Here is an 18116-nt window from a genome sequence, read left to right on the forward strand (position 1 = left end):
ACATGTGACAAAGATTTTGTTTCACTCACTTATAATAAATGATAGAATCAGTAAGATGTTACAGCTGGTTCAAGGACAATTCAAAAAACATACATATATGTAAGTCATCAGTCAGCTGCATAGTCACTTCCATAATTTTCATTTCTATGGACAAGAATCATTTGCATTACTGTCAGTAATGCTGATAGAGTCTTTGATGTGATTTTAATGTTTTTGGTAAATATGAAACTGATGGATTTCCTCTCACACAAATATAATCCTGGATGGTCTCCAGGTTTTTACAGCTTTTATTTTTGAATTTGCAAAAGAAAAACTCTCAGGATTTGAATCTCTAACTCTGTAAGATTCCTTGGAAAGAACAAGGAAAAAAACACCTTGCTTTCCCATAATAACAGAAGAAAACATAAATTAGCATCTCAGTAAATTAATTTGTCACTTCATATTTATTTGCTTATTGTCTTAATTTCTCAACTGGATCATAAGCTCCATGAGGGCAGAGATCATAAAGCATTATATTCCAGTACCTATCATAGCGCAGGTCATGTCTGGTCCCCAATAAATTATTTGTTAACTTAGAATTAACATTTTCTCCGTCATCTTGAATAAAATGGGGAATCCAGTGTAGAGTCTCCTCCAGCAGATTTTCCTGCTTCCCACTACTTCCTGCATAGAAATAAGCAAGTGGCAGAGTTCTTGAGTCTTACCTCCTTCATTGTTATTCTAAATTTTTGACTGGTTTCCTCAGAATTCTGTGAGGTTTGAGACTCTGTGTCTTAGAGAAGTCCCAAAAAGCTATTTTTTTAACAAGCCCCCAAAGAATTCTGGTGCGTAGCTAGGTTTGCAAACAACTACTGCTTTTCATAAAGATAAAAGAATATTGTTTTTCCTGTATTCTTTCCTGTGTTATAGTTATTCTTTCCTGTATTGTGATCATTTAATTTTAAAGTGTATCTTATTCTTTTAAGATTTTTATATTTAATATCACAATAGAACTGAGGCACACAAGTTCTATTATTCTGATATTTCATTTTTTGTATGTTCTCAAATTTGTTCAAAAGTAAATTTTTGTGTTTGGGGCTTTGTAGTTACAAAAACTTTATCTTTCCTGGGATGCTTGGGTGGTTCAGCCAGTTAAGTGTCTGCCTTCAGCTCAGGTCATGATCCTAGGTTCCTGGGATCAAGTCCTGCATCAGGCTCCTTGCTCAGAGGGGAGCCTGCTTCTCCCTCTGCCTGCGTCCCTCACTGCTTGTGTTCTCTCTCTCTCTCTCTCTCTGACAAATAAATAAAATCTTTTTAAAAATCTTTCCTTTATTGTATTTATATAGATACAAAAATATTGAAGAGTACAGTGGAGTCTTAGTGACGTGAGCTCCAGATTCTTGGTTTTTAAATAACTGTTTTAGTACCACAGGTTTGGAGTGGGGGGAAACAAGGACTGTGTTTATTCTGTTGTTCCACTCTCTGTTGTTAAATAAACACACCTCGTTAGGCTTTCTTCCCTGCCATTTCACCAAAAAGGCTTATCAGTGTCACAAACACCCCCACCTTGTCAATCCAGTAATCACTTCTTGGTCTTCTCTTACTTGATATCTTAGTAGGCAGCACTGACACAGTTGGCTTCTCACACCACCTTGTAACTGAATTGTACAGCACACAGAGCAGGACAGAACACACAACAAACAAGGTAACAGAAGGTCAGGAAGTTAAGAGCCAACGGGGAAGTCAGTCTGTGGAAGTGCAGTTGAGATTAAAGCCTTGATTCTGGTCAGTGGAGATCCATCAGGCAGAACCTTCAGCGGCAGTTGCCTTTTCTATGTGGTCAAACATAGAGGGGTCATGTCTGAAGAGTCTGACAGCTTGCTGCCAAAATCCTTCTCTTTTTAAAGGGATTTCATCAGTGTTGGGTCCCCTCTGGTTCTGCTGGTTATCAGTTCAGGAGTGTCGGATATCTCGATATCTTATAGCTGCAGTACCGTAACTGCTTGCCTCATTGCTTGATACGGGGCCATGCTTGACATGAGAGACTGCATTTTGCTCTCTGCACCGAACCAATGTGAGTTTGCTCCTGGGTGAGGCACATGTACACCAGGTGGAGTTGTCACACAGAGTCAACTTTATTTGCAGGAAATAAGATCATGGGGAATAGCTCCCAAGGTCATTACTCCTGAGAGAGGGTGAACGGGTACCTTTTGTTTAGGATAAGGATGAATATTTAGATAGGGATGCCTTGTCATTGTATGTAGAGAAAGGCATAAGGTGCCATGTATGCGCCTTAAGGAAACATGCCTAATTACACATTGTATATTATGTAAATAAGGCTGAGGCTCCTCCTTGGGTTGAGATGTTAGTATTACAATGAGGTAGAGGTAATTGCTGGTCATTCCAGAGGTCATTCCATGGTCCATCTGTGCAGGTGTGAGTCAAGGGCTTTAGCTCACAAGGTCTGGGTGGCCTGGGCCAGTGAGAGGGCTTATCAGGACAGTCACCATCACCTGAGGGGTGGCTCTGAGTTTCATTTGCCAGACTTAAAAGGTAAGCCAGAAAGAAGAGCTTAAGAGAAAATGAAAGAGAGTTTAGTGAATACAAGCTGGTGGGCAGTAAAGGTCAGGTCTTGCAGTCTAGCTGGTGACACCTACTCTTGGTTTTCCTTGTGTTTTACTCCCTAATGTCACCTTTGCATGCTTGTCCTCTTCCTATCCTGTAAATAGTGAGGCTCTCGGGCTCAGTGTTGAGTCCTTCTCTATCTACATTTTCTCCTTAGTAACTTCATCTGGTCACGTGGCTCTAAATACCCAAGTCCCAGAATCCTATATCCTACTGCTTATTCAATAGCTCTGTGCCACATCTAATAGCTGTCTGATTATAAGAATTCTGATTTGGACAGTTTTAAGTTTCAGAAGTTAAGTGATTTGCCCAAGGTCAGACAGCTATAAGTAGTGGGGCTGGGGTTTGAATATTAACAGTGTGGCTGGCTCTGGGGCCTGCCCCTTGAATACTATGGGACTTACTGCCTCTAAGAGGAAGCTGAAGTATATTAAGTAATATTTTAGTTCAATAAGATTGAATTGTTTTATAATTGGTGTCAGGAAAACCGCATGTCCATCTGAAAGATGGAGAGTTTGGGCCTTTATTTTTTAAAAATTCTGAGAATTTCTTAAAACAAAAAATAGGGACTCCAGGGTGGCTCAGTCAGTTAGGCATCTGTCTTTGGCTCTGGTTGTGATTCCAGGGTCCTGGAATTCGAGTCCTGTATCGGGCTCCTCACTCAGCAGGGAACTTGCTTCTCCCTCTGCCTACCATTCCCCTGCTTGTACTCTTGCTGTCTCTCACACTCTCTGGAAAAAATAAAATCTTTAAAAAAAATAGAAAAATTAGAAGGAAATCTAGATTACAATTGCAACTTAAAAGTAGGATAAGCCATCCTATAGAGGCAAGAAATAATGAACCCATAAGAGACAGTTTTTAAACTGTATAAAAATTAAACAGTTTTGTATGCTAAAGTTACTATAAAGTCTTAGATAAACTGTAGATTGGGGAAAATTTTTTTGATTACCTATAATATCAAATACAGATATACATTAACAAGAAAAAAGACAGCATTTTAGAAAAATGATCAAAATCTAAAAAACTGACAATTCACAGAAGAGCAGAGTCCAGATCACTACTACTTATAAGGAAAGATGCTTAAGTACTTTTTCTTCAGAGTCCGTAGCTTAAATGTCATTTCTTCAAACGAGCCTTTCCTGTTCACCCAATCCATAAATTTCCTTCTTTTATTCTCTCTCATAGCATCCTTTGTCTTCTTTCATAGCACTTAAGTAATAATTTGTATTTATTTGTATTTATATACTCATGTGTTTCCTTAATGTCTGTCTCTATGATTAGACTGAAGGAAAGGGACGTATCTTTTGTTTTTTCATCCAATGAAATAAGTCAGTCAGAAAAAAAAGTTATTATACAGTTTCACCCATGTGTGAAATATAAGAAACCACACAGAGGATCAGAGGGGAAGGGAGGGAGAATGGAATGGGAAGAAATCAAAGAAGGAGCCAAACTAAGACTCTTAACTCCAGAGAAAAAAACCTGAGGGTTGTAGAAATTGAGGTAGGTTTGGATGGGGTAACTCACTGATAAACATTAAGGAGGGCACGTGATGTGATGAGCACTGGATGTTACACGGAACTAATGAAGAACTGAACACTACATCAAAAACTAATGATGTACTATATGTTGACTAACTGAAATTGAATTTTTAAAGAAGCTTTTTCCCCCACAGTCCAGTTACTGAAAGATATAACTTTATTTTACATTTTTGCTACTTACAGAGCTGAGTCACTGTTGTTTTAATTTGCATTTCCCTCACTGTTTTAAGTACTTTTTCTGTTTTTGAGTCAAGAAATATTAATAAATACCTACAGTGTGCCAGTTTTATGCTAGGCAATGGGAATATAGAGATGAATAAAAGAGAAGTATTATTAAGTGAGAAAAGTAAGGTACATTGTATTAAATGATCCTATTTTTTTGTAAAACAAATCAGGAACCTAAAAAGTTTAAGTGTGTATGTATTTCAGTATGTATGTGTGTTTAAATGTTTGGATAAATTGTACATACTAGATTGTTAACATGGTTTATGGATGAGTGAAGTGTAATAAGAGTGAGCAGATGGGAACAAAATAAAAAGATACTGAGTGAAATTACAAGATGTGTATGAAAGTGTAATATACATGTATACATATATATGACACTAATAAGCATTGCACAAGAAAAATAGCAGTTACTAATAAATGTGTAAAAGATGTTCAGACCTTGTAGCAATCAAAGTAATTAATTTATTAAATTAATCATGAGATAATTCTTACCATTCAGATTGAAAATATTTAGCACCAGGTATGTTCATCTAAGCAATGTTTTATAATAGTGAAACACACTGGAACAGCCTAAATGTCCACTATTGAGAATTGTTTGGAAAATTAGGGGAATCTATTCAAACATAAAAAATGAATGCTTTAAGGGCACCTGGGTGGCCCAGTCAGTTGAGTATCTGACTTTCAATTTTGGCTTACGTCATGACCTCAGGGTCCTGAAATTGAGCCCAACAGTTGGCTCTGTGCTGGCTGTGGAGCCTGCTTAGGAATCCTTCTCTCCAGATTGTCCCTCTGCCCCTACCCACACCCCATCATGAGCTCTCTCTCTCGGGGGGTGGTGGGGAGAGGATTCTTTTCTTGGAGTATCTTGCTTTTACATTCAAGTAATGAAAAAACGGTTATAAAACTGTCAGTATTAAACTACTTTTTGTCTTTGCATACACACAGACATGCAAATAAAATGAATAGGGAAATATCAGAAAAGATATATTTTATAAGAGACTTTTCTGGTTATTCTGCATTCCTTTATTAAGTAACTTTACTGAGTGCCTTGTAGTAGGTGTAAGTGCAAAATACAGAGAGCAAAAGAGAGGTAAAGACTTCAATTGTGGCTTTTGTTCCACTTGGAAAATTCAGTTTTAGAATATACATTCAGCAATAGAGAACAAGTAAAATTAAAGTGAAAAAAGCAAGTAGCTAAAGAGTATACTTAGTATGATTCTACTTGTGTTAGAAGGATATGAATAGGTTCTGTATAGTTTTTTATTCATGGAAATTTTCTGGCATGATTCACAAGAAAGCTATTAATAATGTTTTCTGCTTCAGAACTAGAAAACTAGGAGCAGGGAGGAAATGGATTTTCACTTTTCACTTTATTTTCATTTGTAGAGAATATTTTTAGCATGAACGTACTTTATTTGCTTTTTTAATTCTTATCACACTTAACCATTTGGGTACTTTGGAAGTAAAAAAAAGAAAAATACAACAAAGACACGGGATATATTACAAAATTTAAATTAGATTCTTCTTACAACAGTAGTTTTATTTCTAGTATTTTGTATTTGTATTGTTTCTTCTATACCTGTATCATTATTCAATTCAAAACTGACCAAAATGTGAATATTTTTTAAATTGTCAAATGTTGCGATTTAACATGTTTTTATTTTTTAGACAACATTTGAGAGAGGACTAGAACTACATGCAAAAGTCACAGTTTTTGCAGAGGGTTGCCACGGACATCTAGCCAAGCAACTATATAAGAAGTTTGATTTGAGAGCCAATTGTGAACCCCAAACCTATGGAATTGGACTGAAGGAGGTATCCTTATTTGTTTTGGGAATTTTAATTTTTAACTATGTATTATAATGTAGTCTGTAACATTGATGTAATTTTTTTAAAGATTTTATTTATTTATTTATTTATTCATTTATTATTTTATTTATTTGTTTATTTATTTATTTGAAAGGCAGAGATCAGAAGTAGGCAGAGAGGCAGGCAGAGAGGGGTGGGGGAAGCAGGCTCCCTGCCAAGCAGAGAGCCCAATGCGGGGCTCGATCCCAGGGCCCTGGGATCATGACCCGAGCTGAAGGCAGAGGCTTTAACCCACTGAGCCACTAAGGCACCCCTACATTGATGTAATTTTATAGTTGCTATATTTTTCATTGACTTGAAATGTTCATCATAACTGAAAATATTTGGGCTATTTTTAAGTAGCTAGAAAATACTGCTGATCAAATTCCATTATTATCTAAATTGGCTCTACGTGTTGTAATTGTTTTATCAGTCGTTGCTTAAAATCAAAGACTGGAAGTTGAAAATATTTGTGATATGTATTTCTTTTCATTGTAATGCCATCTGTCCTAGTAAGATTTGACATGATACCCCTATGCTGTTTATAGGGTGACCAGATCATAAAGAATGGTTTCTTCAGAATTGCACTGAGAAGATATTTTAGTTTATGAAATATACACTCAGCCATAGTATATTGATCTGAAACCTAAAATTTAGTTAGATTAATTATTACATATTTTTCTCAATTTATCCAGTCTCTGTTTTCCCAAACCTTTGGCTTATTAGAGTGTAAAGATGCATTATAACCCTTCTGTTTAAATTTGGGGGGGGGGGGTTAAAGCTAAGAACATTTCCAGTTCTGTAATAGCTAGATTTATTTTGAGTAAAACCTTGTTTTGGTAGGTTATGCATCACACATAATATTACCTGATTTTTAGATGTTTCAATTGGAAATTGTTAAAAGTTTGAAACTTAACCATTCCAGGGGTGCCTGGGTGGCTCAGTCAGTAAAGCATTTGCTTTGGGCTCAGGTCATGTTCCCAGAGTCCTGGGATCGAGTCCCACTTCAGGCTCTCTGTTCAGTGGGGAGCCTGTTTCTCCGTCTGCCTCTGCCTGCTGTTCCTCCCGCTTGTGTTCTCTCTCTCCATCAAATAAATAAAATCTTAAAAAAAGAAAGAAGAAAAAAACCTTACCATTCTGAAAATAGATGAACAATTTTTTTCAGTTGGGTAAAGGGGAGTGCAGGGGAGCATAAGCTGTCTTACTGAAGAATGACATATATACTGGAAAGCAGCAGATCTTAAGGGTACAGCTTAATTAATTTTTACAAGGTGAGCATATCTATGGACTCTCCAGCTAAATCAAGATCTAGAACATTACCAGCACCCCAGAAGTTTTCCTCATCTCTTCAGTGGTGTTCCCTATAATCACATGAAAGTCTTAACCATTTTGAAAATCTAATCATTTTCTAGAAGAAATTTCTTAAAGAGTTCATAGCTTTTCTGACCGATTTTTTAGTCCAATTCATGATGCTGCTGTTCGATACATTTTCTTTGACATGTGAATTACATTTTTTGTGTTTCTCTTATTGCAGTTTTTCCCTTGAAATTTTCATAGCTAAGACATAAAAACCTGGCAAATTTGATATATTGTGGTGGTAGAAAAAATTTAAATAATACTCTTCTTTTTTTAAGTTATGGATTATTGATGAAAAGAAGTGGAAACCAGGGAGAGTGGATCACACTGTTGGCTGGCCCTTGGACAGACATACTTATGGAGGCTCCTTTCTCTACCATTTAAATGAAGGTGAACCCCTGGTAGCCCTTGGTTTTGTGGTAAGTTACACACCCATTATGGAAAACTCTACTGTTGGAGTCCTTGGATCATCAGTGCTATAAAATCTGGAGCATGTAAAATACTTGTCCTTTAAAGGTCACTTTCTCATTTTGTCAGCAGGTAAAGTGCTGGTGGTTATCACAGGCATTGGTCTATAGTTTTAAACACACATAGCTTTTGTCATAGTAGCTGCTAAATGCCAGACACTATGCCCTATGCTTCATGGAGACGTCTAAGTTTTGTAAGATTCCTTTGAAGTATGTATATCCTTATTTAACTGACGGGACACTGAAGTCCAAACAAGGTATACAGCTTCCCCAATTACACCCATTAAATGACAGAAGCAGGATTCACATCTGAGTTTGTGTGACTTCCAAGCCCAATTTCCACTATGGCATGCTGTCACAAAAAATGAAATCAGCACTGGGTTTGAATCTATAACTTGTTAAAAAATGGAAGCATTTTCTCCCTTTTTAACCATTTGTATCTTTGCAGTAAATTACGTCTTGAACATTGCAAGGAATGGAAAAATAAGGGTTTCTGCACCTTACAGTTGGGGCAGCTTTATAATTTAATGTCATAATTAGACTTGTATATGATACATTATTAAATTATTATTATTAAAAAAATTAAATTTATTTTTTATTAAAAACATTATTAAAAACACCAAATTATTGGTGGTTTTGATACCCAGCCAAGTATTCATTTTCTCATCTTTGTATATTTATTCCTATGACTTAATTTTTTCAAAGCAAAAAAGTTTGCTTATCAATTTCAGCATTTTGATAATGCCTCATAAAATATAACTTCTACTATTTCTTGTCCTCTTTTTTTTAAGTGTGATTGCATTCTCTTTCTTCACTTTTGCTTCAGTAGTACCACATATAGCTTATTAGTTGATTACTAGAGTGAGTACTGATTAATGAAAAATAATTACAACTCCTTTTGTAGGAACATAATGTTAGACATTTACCTACAAACATTTTTCTAATTTGGGCTTTTATTTACAGAGCACAATGATTTATTAATATGTTCTAAATTTTTAAAGTTTGACCAATTATAAATACATGGTATCCTTTTGTTTACCCTTTATTTTCCAAACAGATTTTATTCAGTTATTAAGTTTGGGTTACTGCATCTATTTCTCCAAGTATTTTGAATACAACAAATTTAATGTACATGTTTTCTCATAAATATTGATCACATTTTAGCTTGATATAATTTGAAATAAAAATATCTAATTGTATAAATTTACCAAATTTAAATATAAAAATTTTAAGGTTGGTCTAGACTACCAGAATCCATATTTGAGTCCATTTAGAGAGTTCCAAAGGTGGAAACACCATCCCAGCATTCAGCCAACATTGGAGGGTGGAAAAAGGATTGCATATGGAGCCAGAGCCCTGAATGAAGGTGGCTTTCAGGTAACTTGTCCTACTTTTTATTTCTTATTTCTGCCTTACAAAGTAAACATTGATAATATAATGTAATAAATTTAGATAAAGAATAGAAAATTATGTCATAGGAAGAAACTTTAAGCAAGACATCTAGTGTTTATAAGACTGTGTCATACCATAGTTAAATTACACTACAAATTTAGTTTTCAGAATATATTGATTTCTTGAGATAAATGTATAGACTTTTCGCTGGTTGGTTGACTTTTATCCAGAAAATTAAAACTATATGATCCAAAGATATTTTCCTTTATTCCTTAGCTGCCAGGAAACAAAGATTTAGTTTTCCACAAAGGTAATTAATTTATCCCAACTACCAATTAACATCCATGCCTTTTGGGTGGCCTCTGTAAAGCTTTTGCCCTTGATTGTCTATTTTAGTGTATGTTCATAGTAGATCTTATGAAATGTTAATGTAGCATTATATGTTAATTAATTGAATTTAAATTTTAAAAAAGAATCCAGTATATAATTCAACATACAGAAAAAAGAAGAAGAAACAGGTAACTCAAGTCTACAAAGAACTTTATAGTCATTAAAAATATGGGTACATCTACAGATATTGACACAGAAAAGATGTCAAAGCTATGACATTAAGTAAAAATAAAAAGAAAAGCAGGCTATAAAATAGCATGGTTATTAAAAAATGTTAATGTATTAAGTATATATAGACAATGAGATAAAAACCTAGGTAGCTATGATAAAAGCTGTTAGTACTATTATAAAAATATTAGGTAAGATGATCTAAAAAATTAGCTCTAAAATTTATATGAAGTGACTTAAAGGAACTTACTTATCTTCCCTGGTCTTTATTTTATAGATGATCCTTTCTGTCTCTAATAACCTAGGAAAATCAAACAATTTTATAGATTGGATTTTTTTTTTTTTTTTGCAATACTGTTGTAAAAGTAACAGATTATAAAATATTAGCAGGGAGGGAAATTAACCTTTAAAGTGAAGTTCCAAATACTTTATTATTACTGTAACAATAGTTTATAAGGTGAGGTAAAATCATAGCTAAATTATAAATGTAATCATTAGAAACTTAAAATAACAGTATCCCTAAATTCTATTGCTATCAGATTACTTCTCAGGAGGTTGTTTTGTTTCTAGAGTAGTAATTCATTTGCAACAAATATTTATTAAATTGCATAACTGTGTTCAAGCCCATTCAGCTCTTTTTCACAGTCTCTATAATACCAGTCAGTCTAATTCTGCTCTTTTTAATGTATAGTGTACAGTTTCCAGTATATTCAATAGGATATACAGATTTGTATTTAAAAACATCTGCCTTGTGTATTTCAACGTGTCAGATGATTTTTTAGAATGGTGGGAAGAGTTGACCACACACATATCCATATATACACACACACTCACATTTTACTTAAATTTTCTGCTTCAATTAGTCAAATTCAGAAATTTATTCTAGTAAGTTTTTAAAGAACCATAAGCAAGAATTTGGAACATTTGGTTTTGTTTATTTTTAGCTAACAAATATGACTTTTTTCCCTTTAATTTTTAAAATTATACTTACTTTCTAATTGGAAGTTTATATCTCTTAATCCACTTTACATATTTTACAATCCCCCCACTCTACTCCCCTCTGGCAACCATCAATTCTCTATAAATGAGGTGGTTGCTATGTAAGTGACTTTTCTTTCTTTCTTTCTTTCCTTTTTTCAGTCTGTACCAAAACTTACCTTTTCTGGAGGATTTCTAGTTATTTGTGGTTTAATGTAGTTTCCAATTATTTGTACATTTCTCAGTGCAACTTTTCCTAAGTCCATAGTTCCTTAACAAGATACCTAGCTGCCAGTAACACTGCCCCTATAGGATAGGGCAGGATATAGGGTAGGATCCTCCCAAGATGTAAAAATGCATTTTGCTTGGTCCGTAAGATTTTTATTCATAGGATTTATGCACCAGTTTGGAAGAACTTGTACTAACAATCCATGCCCTTTTATTAAACTTCACAGTCTTCTGGTTCTTGAGTCAAACCTAGTGTTAGCAAGGCCACTGCCGTATTTAAGGAAAGTGTTGTTATTATCCAAATTCCTATTATTTCTTTTAGATTAGTAATATTCCAGAAAGCCCTCCCCTCTCTTATCTATTCTGTGATCCTGATTTCACACGCTTTTATCTAGGTAGTTCTGATACTGAATTCAGTCTGAGAACCATAATCATAAATTCATTCCCAACATGTACCGTGAAGGACTTGAACTCTTATAGCAGCGTTCTTTCTGCCCTCCAGCTTCGCTTCTCACCGCCTCTCCCTCAGGGTTAGAATTATGTCATTAATAGGAGCTATGGCCACAGATCTCTCACTGCTCATGCAGCTGAGGCACTGGTTTCCCTGTTATCCTCCTTCCCCCTGAGCCCCTTTCAGCACCATCAGCCAAATTCTTACCACCCACCACTTTAGCAGCAAAGACTGTGGCTTACTTTAGGAAGCGCATAAAGAAGAAAAACTACAGAAGGAAAAAAGAAAACTCTGCATTGACTTTCTCTTCTTTCCTTTTCAAACTATAGATTAGAGTATCTTTTCCCATGCAAACAATCTAATTTAGTCACTACATTGTAGGGTATATATAATAAGCTTTTACTGGCTAACCCAATAAAAACCCACCACCTCTTATTACATTGTTTTTCATGAGAAATATATACTGAGGTCCAAACAATGGTCTTAAAATTTATTTTGGAAATTCAGCTTATTCTTAAGTTAATTAAAATATATTCTTTAAGGAAGTAGCTAATTGTAATGATGCCATGGGGAGAACCTTCTGTAAATCATGTATTACTGAGAATGCATGTAAAAGCAGATTACAATTTAGATTATAGGTGTTTAGGTTAGGGAGTATTTTTAGACATGGATATTTAAATAATAACATTTTAATTTTAAATTTGTTTAGGTTTAGGGAGTGTTTTTAGATGTGGATATTTAAATATTTTAATGCCCTGGTCCTAAATCTGTCTCATGTAGGTAAGAAGAGGGGGAAGAAGAGAAGAAGAAAAAGTCTTAGAAAAATAGTAATAGTTCTAATCCTCATTCTTAGGAAAGGAGGAAGACACTGCCTTTGCTCTGATTTTTTCCTTCACATTTTCCCTACAACCTTAGAAGACTTTAAGAGACTGTAATTTGTAGTAGTATTCTGTTTGTTTGTTTAAGCTAAAAATGCACTTGGAATGTTTCTTTCCTCAGTCTATACCAAAACTCACCTTTCCTGGTGGCTTACTAATTGGATGTAGTCCTGGTTTCATGAATGTTCCCAAGATCAAAGGTACCCATACAGCAATGAAAAGTGGAATTTTGGCAGCAGAATCTGTTTTTAATCAACTAACTAATGAAAGTCTCCAATCGAAGACAATAGGTAAGAACTTCCTATTTAAAGCATTGAAAATTGTCAGGTTCTTCATTGAGATACTTAAAAAGAAGCTATTTAAACATACACTTAGTATATAGAGGATGAAAATAAATACACTGAAAATCTTGAGGTCTTCTTTATGCATAGTTCAGTTGATATTAAAAGATCTTTCCCTTTTCACAAAGCACTCGGGTGTGTGCTGTGCAAAAAAAAACTATAGGACCTAATGTCAGTAATTAGATTTTTATAGCAATGTTATGTTTTATTCACCATCAAAAGTAGAATAGTACCAGTGATGTCCCACCTACTTAGAAATGATTTCAAGTTTGGGGCACCTGACGGGCTCAGTTGGTAGGGCATGTGGCTCTTGATCTCGGAGTCATGACTTTGGGCCCCCATATTGGGTATAGAGATTGCTTAAATAAACAAATTTTTTTAAAAATTTTTTAAAAAGAAATCATTTCAAGTTTGACAGTACTTTGTTACATTTTGTATGTCTCATATACTCATACCTACTGATGTATCTTCAGTCTGAAAACAGAACAGCTTTGCAGACTGCAGAATCCAGCAGTACCTTTTCCTTTGCAGGCTTTGCAAGCACAGGCAAAGATGTGATCCTTCTGCTCTGGTGGAGAGTAAGAGCTAACACCTATGACTCCCTAAACCCTTAATCTATGAAGACCCTTCAGTAATTCTCAGTTTTTCTCTAAATAAAAGCCTAAGTTTTCTCAGTCCTCTGATTTCATCTCTTTTTACTCTCCATTCCAGCCACACTGGCTTCTTTACTACAAAGACCATCTCCTGGTCTTTACTCACAGATGACCCCCTTATTCCCTTCACCTTTGCTCAAATACCACTCTCTCATGGTGGCCTTATATGGACCATACCAGTTAATCTGCAACGCACACAAAGTACTCCCACCCCTTCCCGTCCCCCAGTTTTGTTTCGTTTTTCTGGAGTATTTTCCCCCTGTTGGCATATAATTTACTTATCAACTTTGTCTCCTGCCTCTTGGATAAACTCCCAAGAGAGTGGAGACTTTGTTCACTATGAATCCCAAGTCCGTGGCACACAGTAGCAACTCGGTAGATATTTGATAAATAAACCTACTTACCTAGAATTCCAAATAACAAATGTTCTTCCAGGTAGAAGTATGAAACTTGATTATGCCTTCAAATTTCTTTGAAGAAATGGAGGCACAGGGTATGGGAGAGGAGGGCGATAGGTGGAGCATGGAAAAGGGAGGAGGCCACTTCATGGAGAACAGAATAGGTAAGACGGAATGTACTTGCTGAGTAGTGGAACTTTATTTTCTCATTTTCTTACCAAGTAGCTTTCCTTGTTGGGACCACAAGCTGTACTTGCACCTCATGTACACAGAATAGCAGCACACAGACAAGTACTGGAGCAAGTAGGTCACCAAAGACCAGAGCATTAAAGCCTTGAGGGAGGGACGCCTGGGTGGCTCGGTTGGACGACTGCCTTCGGCTCAGGTCATGATCCCGGAGTCCCGGGATCGAGTCCCGCATCGGTCTCCCAGCTCCACAGGGAGTCTGCTTCTCTCTCTGACCTTCTCCTCACTCATGTTCTCTCTCACTGTCTCTCTCTCAAATAAATAAATAAAATCTTTAAAAAAAAAAAAAAAAAGCCTTGAGGGAAAGGGAATGGAACAGAAAACAATGACTGGAAAGTGTATAGACACCATAGAGTTTAGTTTGTTAAAAGGAAGAACCAGTTTGTCCCATTAAATATTAAATGCATGTTCTGTTTCGGTATTGTTATAAACTTCCTAGGGCTGCTACGACAAAGTACCACAAACTGGGCAGCGTAAAACAACAGAAATTTATCCTGGGTTCTGTAGATTAACAGTTCAAAATTAAGGTGTTGATAGGACGTTACTCTCTTCTGTCTTTTGTTTTCTTGCCCTCCCAGCTTTCTGATAGCCCTAGACATTCCTTGGCCTGTGGCAGAATAACTCTGATCTCTTCCTTCCGTCTTCTCCTCTCTCCTCTGTGTATCTCATAAAGGCACCAATTGGTGGATTAAGGAAGGACCCACCGTAATTTAGTATGACCTCATCTAATTACAACTACAGTGACCCTCTTCTGACCCGTCTTGAGATAACTGAGGGTTAGGACTTGAAGATAATCTCTTTGCAGGACATAGTTCAACCTGTTAACAGGCAGAAGTGTTTCATTTAATCAATTATAAAAACTTCTCACTTTTATGTGTAGCATGAACTCTAAGTAACATTTTCAGGTTCACTGAATTTTAATACTGAATTTAAGAAATCAAATACCTTACCATCTATTAACATATATCAAATGGCTGTGTTTTTGGAAGATGCCAACATTTGTACATGAAGATTCTTCGAGCGTGGGGTCTTATACGACCACTTGTTTAAATTTATTTAAGATTCACTTATCAGATATTTCAGTAGTAAAATACCTTGATAATAAAGTATTTTATACTCCCTTAAGGTAATTTGATACATTTCATGTTTTTAATAAAAGGACTTCATGTAACTGAGTATGAAGACAATATAAAGAAATCATGGGTGTGGAAAGAGCTATATACGGTTAGAAATATAAGACCATCCTGCCATGGAGTACTGGGTGTATATGGTGGGATGATTTACACTGGAGTCTTTTACTGGATATTTAGAGGAATGGAGCCATGGACTCTAAAACATAAAGGTAATTCCAACATATTTGAGTATGAATATTATAATCATTAACTACTCATGCTACTCATGAATAGGGGGTGCCTGGCTAACTCATTCGGTACAGCATGCAGCTCTTTATCTTGGGGTCGTGAGTTCTAGCCTCATGTTGAGGGTAGAGTTTACTTAAAAAAATTGTTTATTTTTCTTTTAATCTCATGAATAGGATCCACTAATTAATAAAGTGAATTTAATGTTTCAAACTTGTTTTTTTTGAGCAATAATAAATTCAGTATCTTTAATCATTTATCATTACTATAAGAGACTAAAAAGTCTTACTTCTTTGGTATAATATTTTCACATTTTCATAAAAATGTTTAAGAAAGTACTTTTACATTAAGATCATATTTTTATTCAAAATCTTACTCAAAACTGTTCAAGGTTCAGACTCTGATCAGCTCAAGCCAGCCAAGGACTGCACACCTATCGAGTATCCGAAACCCGATGGACAGATCAGTTTTGACCTTTTGTCATCTGTGGCTCTGAGTGGTACTAATCATGAACACGACCAGCCAGCACATTTAACCTTAAAGGACGACAGTGTTCCTGTAAATAGAAATCTGTCAATATATGATGGACCAGAGCAGCGATTCTGCCCTGCAGGTCAGTATTGTGATTTCCATCCATTCCTAAAAAACACGTATTTGTTTACACGATGTTGGAAATATGCTTCCATTATTTTAAGAAATTTCTCCTTCCATTGCATGAAAATTGCAAATGACCCCCTACATCCAGCTTCCATTAGAAAACTCATTTTTATGATTTTTATTCTAGCAATGCTAAAATAATAGGGAATTTTTGGTAAGCCTAATTCAGTTGACATTTCTCAAAGCATTTCTTGTGGTGCCTGGGTAGCTCAGTCAGTGGCTGATTCTTGATCTCAGTTCAGGTCTTGATCTCTGGGTCATAAAGTTAAAAAAAAAAAGCCTTTCCCTATCCTACTTCAGACTAAGGATTATGAAACACCAAATATCTCTTTTCATGTTTACATGACTTAAATCATTTCTCATGTCTGCTCCTACACAAATACTAAAATATTAGGGTATAGCCACATTCAGCTCAAAAAGTGGTCCCAGAAATTAAATTCACCATGAATACTGTATCCTTTAAGGTGAACTTTCAACTAGAATTATAACAGGATCCAGATCTCAAATGATATGGCAGAATAGTAGGCAGATATATGAAAATCAGTATATTCTGCAGGGACTAGATTTAGAATGTAAACTCTGAGCACAGGGACCTTGACCTTTTTTTTTTTTTTTTTTTTTTTTTTAAAGATTTTATTTATTTATTTGACAGAGAGAGATCACAAGTAGGCAGAGAGGCAGGCAGAGAGAGAGAGAGGAGGAAGCAGGCTCCCTGCTGAGCAGAGAGCCCGATGCGGGACTCGATCCCAGGACCCTGAGATCATGACCTGAGCCGAAGGCAGCGGCTTAACCCACTGAGCCACCCAGGCGCCCGGACCTTGACCTTTTGACGTCTTAAAATCATCTGAACTTACACTGGTTTGTAAATTCTTTGAGGGGTAAGGACTGCATCTAATTTATCTTTTCAGTTGTAACACACACATAAAGCTGGAACCCAAAAATTGCTCAGTTGTTCCCTTGTTTAATAAGACTAACTCAGTCAAATACTGATGTATCTTCTGCTTTTATCCATATTTAATTTACACTAATAGCAATAGCACACACCAAGATCTTCATAATATTCTTTGTAGGTAGACATTCAGAAAACAAACCTTCAAGGTTTCTGTAGCTACTGTTTCCAGGACTTCAGTTTCTACTTTTGAATTTTAAAAGTTAAAATAGTTAGCTAATTCACAGTATTATTTATTTTTCCTTGCAGGAGTTTATGAATTTGTACCTTTGGAACAAGGTGATGGATTTCGGTTACAGATAAATGCTCAGAACTGCGTGCACTGTAAAACATGTGATATTAAAGACCCAAGTCAAAATATTAACTGGGTGGTACCCGAAGGTGGTGGAGGACCTGCTTACAATGGAATGTAAACTGCAACTGATTGCATTTGCAGTCACGTTTGATAGTTTCTTTAAAATGTATGACAAGCTAACTTTAAAGTTTAGAAGTCAACAGCTGTCAAAATATTTTACTGCGTATTACTGATCAGAATGTTCATAAAATCACCAGTGAAATAAAAATTTTATACTTATACCTAAAATTGTCCCATAAAAAATTATGAATATTCCTCCTACATAAAACTTTACAAATGACATAGCTTTACCTCTACAATTACTCAAAGATTCAGTACGAACAGCAAATACACTACTACCCTTCAATGTAGATTTGACTTATCAAATATAAATACAGAGTCTAGACCAGAAGTTAGCATCCAGCCCACCATTTTTCTCATGAATAGTTTTACTGGAACACAGTGATGCCCAATGGTTTACATGGTCTGTGGCTATAACTGCAGAAATGAGTAGTTATGACAGATGATAATGATTCACAAAGCCTAAAATATCTGGCTTCTGGAGAAAGTTTACCGACCCCTAAGTATCTTCTGTACATAGGTACAAAACACCAGCAAAACCAACTACATAGAAATACATCAGAGAATTGAAGGAAA

General features: G+C 35.6%; 1 protein-coding gene across 2 annotated transcripts in view; it reads left to right on the top strand.

The window, feature by feature from the left end:
• The window catches only part of ETFDH (electron transfer flavoprotein dehydrogenase), a 30008-nt gene extending 12300 nt beyond the window's left edge, over positions 1-17708 (top strand). The window contains exons 7-13 of one of the 2 annotated variants that reach the window (XM_059174122.1): positions 6036-6182; positions 7850-7990; positions 9272-9415; positions 12645-12813; positions 15321-15503; positions 15911-16132; positions 17375-17708. In XM_059174122.1, the coding sequence (XP_059030105.1) occupies positions 6036-6182; positions 7850-7990; positions 9272-9415; positions 12645-12813; positions 15321-15503; positions 15911-16132; positions 17375-17538 (1170 nt within the window). In that variant the 3' untranslated portion in view covers positions 17539-17708. The remainder of the gene's footprint in view (positions 1-6035; positions 6183-7849; positions 7991-9271; positions 9416-12644; positions 12814-15320; positions 15504-15910; positions 16133-17374) is intronic. The other variant, XM_059174132.1, reaches the window with a different exon arrangement.
• The last annotated feature ends 408 nt before the right edge of the window (positions 17709-18116 follow it).

Source organism: Mustela lutreola, chromosome 1, assembly GCF_030435805.1.
Source record: "Mustela lutreola isolate mMusLut2 chromosome 1, mMusLut2.pri, whole genome shotgun sequence".
Lineage (NCBI taxonomy): Eukaryota > Metazoa > Chordata > Mammalia > Carnivora > Mustelidae > Mustela > Mustela lutreola.